Source organism: Trichomonas vaginalis, chromosome III, assembly GCF_026262505.1.
Source record: "Trichomonas vaginalis G3 chromosome III, whole genome shotgun sequence".
NCBI lineage: Eukaryota > Parabasalia > Trichomonadida > Trichomonadidae > Trichomonas > Trichomonas vaginalis.
In genome coordinates this window covers 21,577,106-21,589,775 of record NC_067205.1, presented here as the reverse complement: position 1 = coordinate 21,589,775, position 12,670 = coordinate 21,577,106, and the positions used below count along the sequence as shown (strand labels likewise).

Genomic DNA, 12,670 nt, shown 5'->3' with positions numbered 1-12,670 from the left:
AAATATGTTATAATTAACTTTTTATTAGATCTAATAGTATATATCGAATGGTTTCCAGCTTTATGGTTAATTATTTTCTTTTCGAGCTTCTCTTTAACTGTTGTATTAAGGTTGTAAATTTTTGATGCTAGAAACTATGGAATCTTCTTTGCTGCTGCATTTTTCTTGAGAGTTCTTGCAATTTCGAATATATCTGCGCATTGTATGAAATGGGGGCTTTAAAATATCTTGAATCATAATAGGACTGCTTTTCCAAAGGAATGCTTATTTGTAAATCAGAGAGTTTCAAAATTGAGTGCAAGAATATCATCATAACTTAATAATTTTGTAGCATTTTTCTAAATATGCTACAAAATTATCATTCTCAATTGAATGATGAATCGAAAGAATTTTGTAGCGTACGATTATTTTCCCTTGAAAAATAAATTAAAATTTTTTGTATATTTAATCATACTGTTTAAGGGTGCCCTATAGACGATAGACCACCCTCAGAAAAGCACTTTTAAGGCTATTATATTGAGAACTAGAATCTGGATAATCCATTCATTCGAGTTCTAATAAGGTTAATTTTGTGATGTTTACATTATCGTTATAGGGCACCCTTAATGAGCATCCTAATTTACTAAAAATAAAAAGACGATAGAAAATATTCAAAAAACTTGATGGCTTTAGATAGTCTTTTCGAGGAGTAACTTTTTCAGTGAATCGTCGAACGCTATCCACTCTCATAACATGTCCTCTTAATGTCCAAGGTTATGCAACTTTTATCCCCATATTTATTGATCTTCCAAAATTTCAATATCAAATTAGGCTTCAAAGTTCCTAAAACTTTAGCCATGAATAGGATGTCAATCTTAAAGTCATTGTTAATAAGAATTGAGAAATGTGGAAATACAACAACTCATTTGATTTTATGAAAAAATTTCAATTATTGAAAAAAAAATTGAATAATCTGAATAAAATTCATAAAATTAGATCTAATTGAGAATTTACTTAAATTTAGACAATTGTTCATTAAAACAAAATTGTTCGAATCCCTCAAATTTTATTCCATTGAAAAAAAAATCGAAACAATCTTACAAATTTTATGCAGATCTGATAAAAAAATTTCCTGAAATTTTCCAGAAATGTAATCTATTATAAGTTACCGCTAATTTCTTTGCGATTTGTTTTTTGAACGAAAATGGCAAAATTTTCTCTAACGTATAAAGAGTTTTTACCTATAATATAGTATATGTACAGTATGATTATTCATTTATTCCAATAAAGAGGTCTAAATTTTACTCCAATAAAAAGACAATTTTCGATTTGAATAAATCAATAACTTACCGGATCTTTATTCATAGAGAAATACATGTGAATATCAGTTCTCCTCATCTATTTTTCAATTAAGCCCAACAATTGTTTGACAATTCAATTCATTCTTTCAAATTTGATGAGTTTCTAAAGAATTAAATGATATGATTCTTATTTATTATCTGTGAACACCTTAAATTGTCTATTATGCAAAGTTCACATAAAGAACCCATGTTCCTAACATAAAACATTTCCAAGAGAATTTATTTTAGCATATAATTCATTTATGAAGATGTCTATGAATGTAGCAGTCTCATTCTGAAGATCAATCGAATTAAATTGCTGGAACTCTATTTTTCCATATTGATGAATATAAGTCCTATCTTTAAATGGCATGTTTACCCAAGAATAGGATTACACTTATAATTGTTCTTTTCTTGTAGTAGGTCTTTCGTTCATCATGAAAGGCTGGATAAAGAAAATATTCATTTTATATTTTGTACTTGTCAATTAATTCCCTCGCGCACGCCGATACTTGAGTGCGTGTGTAAACCATGTTGATAATTATTGAGCTGTAATTGACCTACTTTTCAATGGTTTTGAATGTTTAGTATCATTCTCATTCAATTAATCCTCAAGAATAGTTTTGTTCACTTTTCAATTGTTTTTGAAAGCTCCACCGTGCAACGACTATGCACAATCTTTCTTTTTTCACTTGAAATCCGAAATCCAAGCCGAAATATAAGAAAGCTGATAATTATCAGTACTGATTTTATGAATTGACCTAGAATATGACACCAATATGGAACAAGAATAAAAATTGTAAGGTTACATATATCATTACGAATTGAAAAAGAAAATTAAACTTGAAATTGTGTGACAATATCAATATCATCTTATTTGCAATAAAGAAATATTAATACTATGATTTCATTTAGACCAACAAAGGGTACTATTCAAAACAACCAATATTTGGGATTTGATTTCAATGAGAATGAGAAGTGATCCAATGGTAGCCATAATATGATCTAACGACAATCAAGTAGGCACAAAATAATTGCTCAATAAGGCAATATTGATTGTAGAGCATAAATAGGAAAACATTTCACATTTAGATCTACTGTTTTTCGATTTTCAGCATTCCTTCACAGCACCGATTCATATGACTACGTGTGTCAGTGTTAATAATGTACGAAATATCTATTCATTTTACGGGTTACATAATCTTGATCGTAATAATTTATCGTCTGTTAATTCGGACCTCATAATTAAAATATAATGGCTTGGATCAATCCAATTACTGTATAAACGATTTAAAATATTATAAAAAAAAGAATTAAAACAAACAAACATATTTTTATTAAGGAGAGTCAACCTGAAGAAGATGAACTCTAGAAACATTGAATCCTGAAAATAATGGCGAAGATCTATGCTTACTGATCTTGAGAGAAGCTACGGCCTTTGGTTTGACTATTACATCGCCTTTCTTAAGTAATAATCTGTCACCACGATCGGAGAATGTCTTTGAGAAGTATGGGTGTTCAACTAAATCGTCAATTGTGCATCTGAAATTAAGATCACCTTCCAAGCACCTAGCGATCAAATCTTTAAGAAGTGAATCTCGAACAAGATCCTCGTTATAAATTCCTTTGGTTACGCTATCCTTTAATGCTAATTTGTTCAGACCATTGAATGGCAAAACTCCAGTAGCGATGTAGTAAAGAGTAACACCAAGTGACCAAATATCTGTACGTATTGGGTTGTATTGATTATGGTCAAAAACTTCTGGGGCCATGAAATAAAATGTGCCTCTGAAAACAGATGAAGTTGCCTTATCTTGAGTGCAAAAAGTTGACATTCCGAAATCACAAATCTTAATTCTTCCATAATTGTCAATTAAAAAGTTGGCCGGTTTAATGTCGCAATGAGCAATCTTGATATTATGGCAGGCTCTGACGGCCATGATGACATCTCTTACTATCTTCTGGATTAGAATGGGGTTGGACATCTTGGATCTGTCATGCAAAAGACGATCAAGATCATTAGGACAATATTCCATCAATAAGTAGTAATTGTCTTCGAATTTATAATACTTGTAAAGGCGAACAATGTATGGATCATCGATTGTCATTAAGCAGTCGATTTCGGCCTGCTTAAACTTGTCTTGAGGAATCTTTTTTAAAGCAAAATATGTTTTATAAGTATGAGAATAGACATAGAAAACTGAACCAAACCCTCCCTCACCAATAACGTTAACGATCTCGATATTTTGCCCCTTGAAGAAGTCAATCTCTGGGGCGTTCATAATGAATTAATGAATATTTAAATTCAATTGAATGTTTTGAACAAAATTGAAATTGAAAAGGAAATTGTATTGCTTTATATACTGGAATAGAATAAAATATTTAATTAATTTTGAATTTTAGGATTTCTAAGGAAGAATTTGAGTAAAAATAATTCTTTGAAAAGATGCTATTTTTTTCAAAAATTTTCAGTGAGTGATTCAAACTTTTGATAAGTTTTGCTTCTATTTAGATTAAACCGATTATGTTAGTTATACTGTTATTAATAATATTTACCTATAAAAAATTTAGCACGTGTGTTATGAAAAGTTTGATATTAATTTATAAATGAAAATAGAATCAAAAATATTTAATCTTCTTTTCCTTTCAAAATGAATAATTACTCAAAATGGAGTTATTATCAAAGAGCGTAATTTTTTATGAAATAGGATCTATAAGGCAATTTAGGTAAGTGGTTTTTTGCATTTGAACGATAAGAAATACAGACAACATAAAAAAATTGAGGCAAGTTTTTACTTCTTCTTTCAAAAGCCGAAATCTATCAAAACTCAAATTGTTGTAAAAATCTAATTTATTATTCGGGTTGTATAATTTTTATTTTTGATGTAAATTTTGGCGCAGGCCAATTAATATCAGTAAAATTTATCAAAATGAATTATATCATTCATAAAGTATTCATTAACTTGTTGTCATTAATAATTAAAAGAAAATAATCAAAATAATGAAAACTTTATTATTGCTTGATCGTTTCACTTAAAATTAAACTAAATTTAATACTTGATTGTCTAAATTGACTTGAATACTACTATTGATGCATAGTAATTTTGTTTAATTACCAATCCTTATTTTGATTAGCAAAACACTCAAACACATTTATTTTTCTCTTCGAAATAAGACTTCCTAATTGTAGTTAATCCAAAATGTATTATATTTTTGAGATATCAGCAGATAATTAGTTTCAAAATATTGAGGTTTGAACGTAATAAGTGGTATTTTTTGATATTAAGCAGAGTACTCCTCAATTATAATATAAATATTAATTATATCTTTAATTGGATTGCATTAATAATGATAATGAAGTTAAATTATAGAAAAATAGTTCAAAAAAGTGGTTATGATCGAAAATGAATCGATAATTGTATTTAATTGTGTATATATAAATGATATCTAGACTTTGATAAATTTGGTGATAAATTTCAATATGAAGTTTCTTTAATTTAGAATATATCAGACTAAAACTGTATTTACTGTTTTAGTTGACAAAACAAATCACAATTACAGTACAGAAACCCTTGAATTTCATCAATTGTATCTTTAAAAAAACAATATAGATCAAAATGTGAAAAAAAATTAACAATTTTTTTTGATAATATCTTTCAAAATTAACTTCTCGAATCCACATGAGTATTTGAATTTAGCAGTAAAAACAAAGAATAAAATTATTCCATATTCTTGCAAAATTCTGGAAAATTTTCATCTTTATAATTGATAAATCAAGGAATTTCTAACAGTACACTATTTGCATATGAGATGTATGCTGAATGATGCTTAGAACAATTAAATTACTACATCAAAAATCAATTCAGATAAGATCAACTGTTGTATCATTAATGTATATATAATTAGATATCTCTCGAACATTTAAGATCGAAGCACTTAATATATAATAGCAATGTAATAGATAATAAGAAAACTTTTGAAATATTTGGAATACTAATTATTTATCGATCAAATAAAATTGTAATGCTTATCGAAATCTTTTCGTTTAGGGATCGTTCAAATTACCATATAATAGAGTGAAATTATCCTGAATCGTAGTAAATTCTTATTATTTTATTAAATATTTATTAACATTCGGATGATAAAGCATATTAAATATTTAGACTGAAAACCGAGAACTGTTTGCACGTTATTTGTCCTTTTCGATTGATATATTTTCAATATATAATAGTATTAATTAATAACATTATAAATGAAACAATTTTTAGTTTTTAAAATTAAAAACTCTTTCAATTTATCGAAACTATCAAAATTAAAATTTGAAATTATAATGAATTTATATCATTGATTCAAACATCATATCTAAAATTTTACATTCTTTCTCAAAAATTCGAACCACATTCAATAAATAATTGGACATACATCAATCATTATTATATAACATTTAATATTCTGCAACTTTTAATTTTTTATATTTTTTTTGTAAATTTAACCTAGCGATTATTATGAATTTTTCATCTAACAATATCATACAATATATCCTTTCGATAAATAACTTTATGTTTTTCTCTCAAAATTTCAATGCAGAAAAATATTTTCAAAAGTAATGGAAGTTATCAAACAGCTCGGCTCATATCAAGTTCAAGATTTTCTAAATAAAAGCAATACATGCCAAATAGTTCTAGCAAGAAATGAAAAGGATGGCGAACTCTACGCTTGCAAGATTTTCGATCGTAAAGAAATAACAAAGTTAAACTTGTTTGGACGGCTTGAGCAAGAGCTTCGTGTTATACAAAATATAAAGCATCCTGGAATTATTGGTGTTAAAGAGATTTTATACTTCCCAGATTACATTATGATGGTAATGCCTTTTTACCCATTCGGAACTCTTCATGACAAAATACTTGATGAAGGTCCTTTTACATGGCAAACAGCTTGCAAATGGTTACAAGGGCTTTGTCTTGCTGTTTCTTATCTCCACTCAAAGAACATCTCTCATAGAGATATCAAGCTAACCGATATCATGGTTGCACCAAATCAGACACCAATATTGATCGATTTTGGATTATGTTATGAAGTTGTCCAAATGGAAGAAAACTTGAGGAGTACTGTATGCGGAACACTCGAATACACGGCTCCAGAGGTATTGACAGGCCAACTTTACGATCCATTAAAAGTTGATGTCTGGGCTTTAGGAGTTTGTTTCTATACAATGCTTTTTGGTCAATTCCCATGGAATGGAACCGACAAGCAAATCACAAAAGGTATCGTTACAGCCGAACCTTATATTCCTCCTTGCACGCCCTTCATTACTATTAAAATCATCAAAATGATGTTGAACAAGAACCCAGAACAGAGAGAAAAAGTTGATGAAGTACTTCGTGAAGTCGATGGCGCACTAAACTTTACTAGAACATTGACAAAAACAGCAGTTGGAAACAAACTTCTTCTCAAACCGAAAATCAATACTAAGAAGACATTACAAATGCTCAAGTTATTCTAATTATGAACAGATTTCTTTATATTTTTTTTGATATATTTTATTTTGTGTTTATATAGATAAATTGATTTAGTAATCTTTAATTATTTCATCTAACAATTTATAACTTTATCTCATTAAGTTATATGTAAAAATTTTTCTCGATAAAGGAAATATTTTTAAAACAGATACATGTAAATCGAAGTTTAACAACACATACTTTTTGGTACTAACATTTGCTTGCCTGATCCGTCAGTTGGTGGATCAAGTAATGCGGCCAAACTGATGAAAAGGTTTTCAATGTTTTTGTTCTCATGAACTGACGTTCTTAGTACTCGCATATTATGCTCTTTACCCCAGTTTTTAACTTCTTCGACCGAAAGCTTTTCTGGGAGATCTGTTTTGTTGCAAACTGCAATAAATTTGTTAATTCCGTAATCTCTGATCAGTTTTTCATGCCATTCTTTGATATAATCAAATGATTTTGGTTCATCTTGTGAACAAACTAAAATTATTGCTTCAGATCCGCGCAATGTTGCTGGCATCATACTCTGATACTTTTCTGTACCAGCAGTATCAAACAATTTGATTCTTCGCTTTCCATATCCTGGATCAACATTAATTTCGTATAACGTAGGAGAAATCGTTGGGGCTAAACGATCAAGTTTCATAATATACCTCCAAATAATAGATGTCTTGCCTGAATTGTACATTCCAACAATACAAACCTTTCCAGGTTCATATGAATTTTGACTCATAATTTTATATACTTTTTTGTAAATTATTCAATTTCAATGATTTTCAAAATCTCCCATTTCATTTTTCATTCATAATTATATTCAGCTCTCAATACGGAAAAAGATATCCAAGTTAATGGCGAAATTTGAAATCAATTTCACACAGTCAATTTTGTCCATAAAATCAAACTAAAATACACTTTAACATCATATCTCCTTCGAATGCTATTTATATTTAAGCGTAATTTCAACATAACTCTTACGAAGCAACACTCAAAAATGCGTATCAAAGACAATCAATCACTCATCAATACTCTATGCAATATCGACAAAGTTTTTTCAGAATATTACAACACAATTGAGTCTAATGATAAAAGTGAGAACGAAACCATATCAGGAAGTAATGGCAATTATTACATTCATAATGCAGTATTTTCTTTCCATTAGCGAAAAACAGCAATTTCCATTAATTCCAACAGCAAAGTATTACTCGAAACATGCACATTTTACAATAACAGCTCCACAGATAGTGGTGGATCATTCTATATCAGGTATTCTGACTGTGTTTTAGTTCATATTTGTATTTTTCTCTCATCAATTGTTTCAAGTGATTATTCTGGATGTGGATATTGCATTACTTCGGCTCAAAATAGTTACAACAAAAGTCATGCATTTGAAAGTTCAGTTTCACAATGCAGCGGAATCAGTGCTTCTCTTTATCATTTGAGAGGAGATATCAAAGTAAGTAACATGAATACATCTTATCATGAAATTACTCAATATGCTACATATTCAATTCAAATTCCAAAAGAAACAGGAATTATTAATCTCACAACAGCATCAAATACATCATCTACAGAATTAGGTGTAATTAGAAATTCTAGTAATTTTAATATTACAAAATGTAATTATTTAAACAATTAATATACAGGAATTGGTGCAATAATTGTTTGTTCTTCTTCAACTACATATTCAAGTTGTTCATTCATAGGAAATAAAGGAATCTATTTATTTTCAGAAAAACCAACTGTTTATAATTGTTACTTTAATAATAATATTGTCATTCAAACTGTTCGCGATAATAATACAAATAAATTTATTTCAATTGATTCATTAGATTCATTTATATCTCATTATTCAACATATTGTATTGCTGCAAAAATCGAAGAAAATAAAGATGATACATTTAAAAAATATAAAGAAGAAAAATTAAAAATGAAAAACCTCAAAAATATTGTTAAAAAAGTTTATAGAACACCATTTCTTGGAGCAGTAAATGTAAATACAATAAAATAATAAATTTAAAATATCTGAGTAGTGTATGTTTGCTGACATTAGATATTGAAAGTCAATAAGAATAATATGAATAAGAAAAAAATAAAACATTACTTTAGTTGTCAATTTTGAGATACAAGTTCATCAATAACAGCTTGAACATCTTCTGCGCGCCTTATCATTCCTTCTGAGGTGTGCCTAAGAATCTCTAGTTGAGAATTTATTTGCATAAGAATACTTTCAAGACGGCTTTCTGGAACGTGTGATCCCATTGGTTGTTTGGGTTCAATTATGACAGGATCAACAATGTCTTCTTCCTCCTCTTCTGGATCATTTTCTTCGTTGTGAGAGTTTGGAATCTGATTGAATGATTCTTCTTCATTAAAATCATTAAAATCATTAAAATCATTTTCAGGTAAAGTAATACTCCTTTCGACAACTGTTATTTCTTCATGGATATCTTCTTCTTCTTCATTGTCTATTAATTCTCGTTTTCGAATTAAATCATCATTTTTCTCATTCTTTTTATCTTTACCATATTTTTCCTTCTTCTTATCTTTTTTCTCCTTCTTATCCTTATCCTTCTTTTTTTCTCCTTTATCTTTCTTCTTCTCTTCCTTGTCTTCTTTATCTTTCTTCTTCTCTTTTTTATCTTCTTTATCTTTCTTCTTCTCTTTTTTATCTTCTTTATCTTTCTTCTTCTCTTTTTTATCTTCTTTATCTTTCTTCTTCTCTTTTTTATCTTCTTTATCTTTCTTCTTCTCTTTGTCTTCTTTATCTTTCTTCTTATCTTCCTTGTCTTCTTTATCTTTCTTCTTCTCTTTCTCTTCTTTATCTTTCTTCTTGCATTTATCCTTTTGATTGCCTTCATCTTCTTTGTGTTGATTAATTTCCTTTTCTTTCTTTTCTTGATTCTCATTTTGACATTTAATCTTATTTTCTACTTTATCTTCGGATTCATATGTTTTTTCAATGTTTTGGACTGGTGGTGCAATTGGAATTTCATCGTAATCATCGTCATCAGAAAGAATAATAACTTCCCTGGTTTGAACATTTTGGCTTTCATTGTTTTCTTCTGAATTCTCGGTATCTTCGGCCAATTCAGGAACAAAATCAGCTGGAACAACTTTTTCATGAGGTGTTTCTTCTTCCTCTTCTTCCTCGTCAAGTCCATTCTTTTTAAGATCATCCATGATTTCTAAGACTTTTTGTCTAAGTTGATCATATGTAAGATTCTGATAATCTTCTGATGTGCTTTCTTCTTCATCATCAATAGTTTCTTTATTTTCATGTGCATCATCAAGCACAACTTCTGCTTTGACAGGGATTTCAGATGAATGAGCATTCAAATCATCTGACTTCAAATCTTCTTCTTCATTATGAGGGACATTTAATTCTTCTTTTGGAGGAAGTTGATTTTTCTCTTTCTCGAGTTCATTTTCCTGATATTGTAAATCATTTTCAATTAATTGATCATCAACTTTTTCTTCATTCTCATTTTTATCACCACTAAGTTCTTCTTGATGAAAATCATCTTCTTTGATCGATTCTTGAGATTTTGTTTCTACTTCATGTGTTTGTTCGTCTTTTATCTCATTCTGTTCAATTTTGGAATCATTTTCTGGAGCTTTTTCTTCAATATGTTCATTTTCTTTGATCTCTTCTTCCTCTTCATTTTTCACTTCCAAATCTTTTTGAGTATCTTCATTTTCTGAGTTCAATTCATCATCATTATTCTTTGTTTCATCATCTTCTTGAGTCACGGCTTCAGGAAGTTTAGGTTCTTCAGATATATCATTGTGAACTTTAGTTTCATTTGAAACAATTTCCGCTTCAAATTTAACTTCAGGAGTGATTTCATTCTCTGATTTTGCTTCAATATTATTTTCTTCTTGCGGAGATTTAACTTCTTCAGTAGCGATTTCAATCTTTGGTTCTGCTTCAATATTGATTTCTTCTTGTGGTGATTGAACTTCTTCTATTTTATTTTCTTCAAAAATACTTTCTTCTTCTGTTTTAGTTTCTGATTGAACATTTTCTTCTTCATGAACAGTTAGATGTTGTTCAGCTTCAATTTCTTCTGGAGTACTTTCTTCTTCAGCATTTTCTGGCTGGATTTTGTCTTCTTCAATCGGAGTTTCAGTTACTTCATGTATATTCTCATCCTCAGATTTACTTTCATTGGAATTTTCCTTTTCTGGTAATTTATCTTCTTCAGAAACAACAACTGGAGCATCAGGTGTTTCTTCAGATTGTGTATTTTCTGGTTCTATTTCTTGATTTTCTTCTTGTGGAGTAATAACTCTTTCTGTAACTATTTCTTCGGATTTTTCTGGAAGTTTTTGAGCAATATTTTGCTGATCAATAGTTTGTGAATTATTTGCAGATGGTGATGTTTGTTCTGGCATTTCCCAGACAAGAACGCGTCCACTTGTATCGCACGATGCAAAATGTTTCCCATCGTTGCACCATGAAACTTTTGAAACATGATTATGATGCGCTTCGAGTGTCATAACCATCTTATTAGTAGTGCAATCAATAACACATAATGTTGAATCATCTGATGATGAAAGAAGAATGCGGTTATGAGGATCATAATTAAGAGATGTAACAACAGATTTGTGTGGCTTCCATAACTGAACGCATTTACCATTCTTGTCATAGTAACCAACCTGTCCGTTTATAAAACCGACAAAATATGATGAAATCTCAGGATTACAAATCAATGTAGTAGGAACTGAAGGAAGGTCTTCAAAAATTTGGTAAAGCTTATGAGTCTTAGCACCCCAAACACGAATCTTACGATCACTTGCTGTAGTAACAATGCGCTTGCCACCCAAGGCATACGTGACAGAATTAACCCATGACTTATGTCCTTGGTTAGATGTGATAAGCTTTAATTCTGGAAATGTAAAGAATTTAACTGTTCTATCGTTTGATGCTGTGATTAACAAATCACCAGATGGTGATAATGTAATGTCGTTAATTTGGCCTGAGTGTTGTTTTGTAGATTTAAGAATTGACGTATGTGAAGGAGAAATTAGGTACAAATAACCATTTTTGTCTCCAACAGCAATTATTTTTGTATTTTTATCATACTTAATGCTTGTGATTGTTGTTGTGCTGACTTTGAGCTGTGATGAATTATAACGAGGTAAAAATTTGATGAAAGTAAGAATTCCGCTTTGGCCACCCACAAATATCTCCGTATAGTCATCAAGAAAATCAATGACTTTTAATGGAGGATGGGTAGCCATCGCATGAAAGATGAGTTCGGGTTCCATTGCTGTACGTTTATTTTGATATTTGAAAACAAATCAAAGACTCTAGCACTATGAAGATCATCCATAGCTATTTCTCACAAATTTAATGCATTTTCCCTCCAACTAGCTTCACAATTTCATGATTTGCATCTCAAAATTTTGGTTGATGATATTATAATCAAGCATTCTTAGTTTCACAACATTCTTCTCATAATGGAAGCATGAAATATTTTCGAATACAAGCATAGAAACCAAAATATCTGTTTTCAATATACATATTCGTATATTTGTTGAAAATATCACAGAATTTTGATTCACAGACAGATATTATTCATCATTTTCTGGCTTTTCTAAGAAATGTTCAAAAATAGTTTAATACGAATTTGAACGAATGACTAAATGGATTGGGATCTTAAAAGTTGTCATTTCAATTTTACAATTTGAATATATTCTAATGAATGATGTCCTATCTAAAAAATAGCAAAGGAATACACAATTTGATCCAATAAAGTCCTCAATATCTTAGAGAACATATATGATGCTATAACTATAAGAAATCAGAAGTCAGTAAATCATATAACGATTGTTATCGACTCT

General features: G+C 29.4%; 4 protein-coding genes and 1 pseudogene across 5 annotated transcripts, besides 2 other annotated features; 2 read left to right on the top strand and 3 right to left on the bottom strand.

The window, feature by feature from the left end:
• Positions 1–318: part of a mobile genetic element that runs on past the window's edge.
• A 143-nt stretch (positions 319–461) lies between these two features.
• Positions 462–601: a mobile genetic element.
• Positions 602–1,809: 1,208 nt separating this feature from the next.
• On the bottom strand, positions 1,810–3,648 carry TVAGG3_0739410 (protein serine/threonine kinase protein; the record flags this gene model as incomplete). Its single annotated transcript, XM_001302685.2, has 1 exon — positions 2,657–3,601. The coding sequence occupies one exon, from the start codon at positions 3,599–3,601 to the stop codon at positions 2,657–2,659; it is 945 nt and encodes a 314-aa protein (XP_001302686.1).
• A 2,274-nt stretch (positions 3,649–5,922) lies between these two features.
• On the top strand, positions 5,923–6,934 carry TVAGG3_0739400 (protein serine/threonine kinase protein; the record flags this gene model as incomplete). The annotated part of the gene is made up of 1 exon (XM_001302686.1): positions 5,926–6,822. One exon carries the CDS (start codon positions 5,926–5,928, stop codon positions 6,820–6,822), a length of 897 nt encoding a protein of 298 aa, XP_001302687.1.
• Positions 6,935–6,958: 24 nt separating this feature from the next.
• Positions 6,959–7,558, bottom strand: TVAGG3_0739390 (retrograde vesicle-mediated transport, Golgi to ER; the record flags this gene model as incomplete). Its single annotated transcript, XM_001302687.2, has 1 exon — positions 7,005–7,556. The coding sequence occupies one exon, from the start codon at positions 7,554–7,556 to the stop codon at positions 7,005–7,007; it is 552 nt and encodes a 183-aa protein (XP_001302688.1).
• Positions 7,559–7,905: 347 nt separating this feature from the next.
• TVAGG3_0739380 lies at positions 7,906–8,813 on the top strand (annotated as a pseudogene). Its single transcript has one exon. A coding segment is annotated over exon 1 (908 nt).
• Positions 8,814–8,932: 119 nt separating this feature from the next.
• On the bottom strand, positions 8,933–12,067 carry TVAGG3_0739370 (WD40 repeat-like family; the record flags this gene model as incomplete). The annotated part of the gene is made up of 1 exon (XM_001302688.1): positions 8,933–12,067. The coding sequence occupies one exon, from the start codon at positions 12,065–12,067 to the stop codon at positions 8,933–8,935; it is 3,135 nt and encodes a 1,044-aa protein (XP_001302689.1).
• Positions 12,068–12,670: the final 603 nt, after the last annotated feature.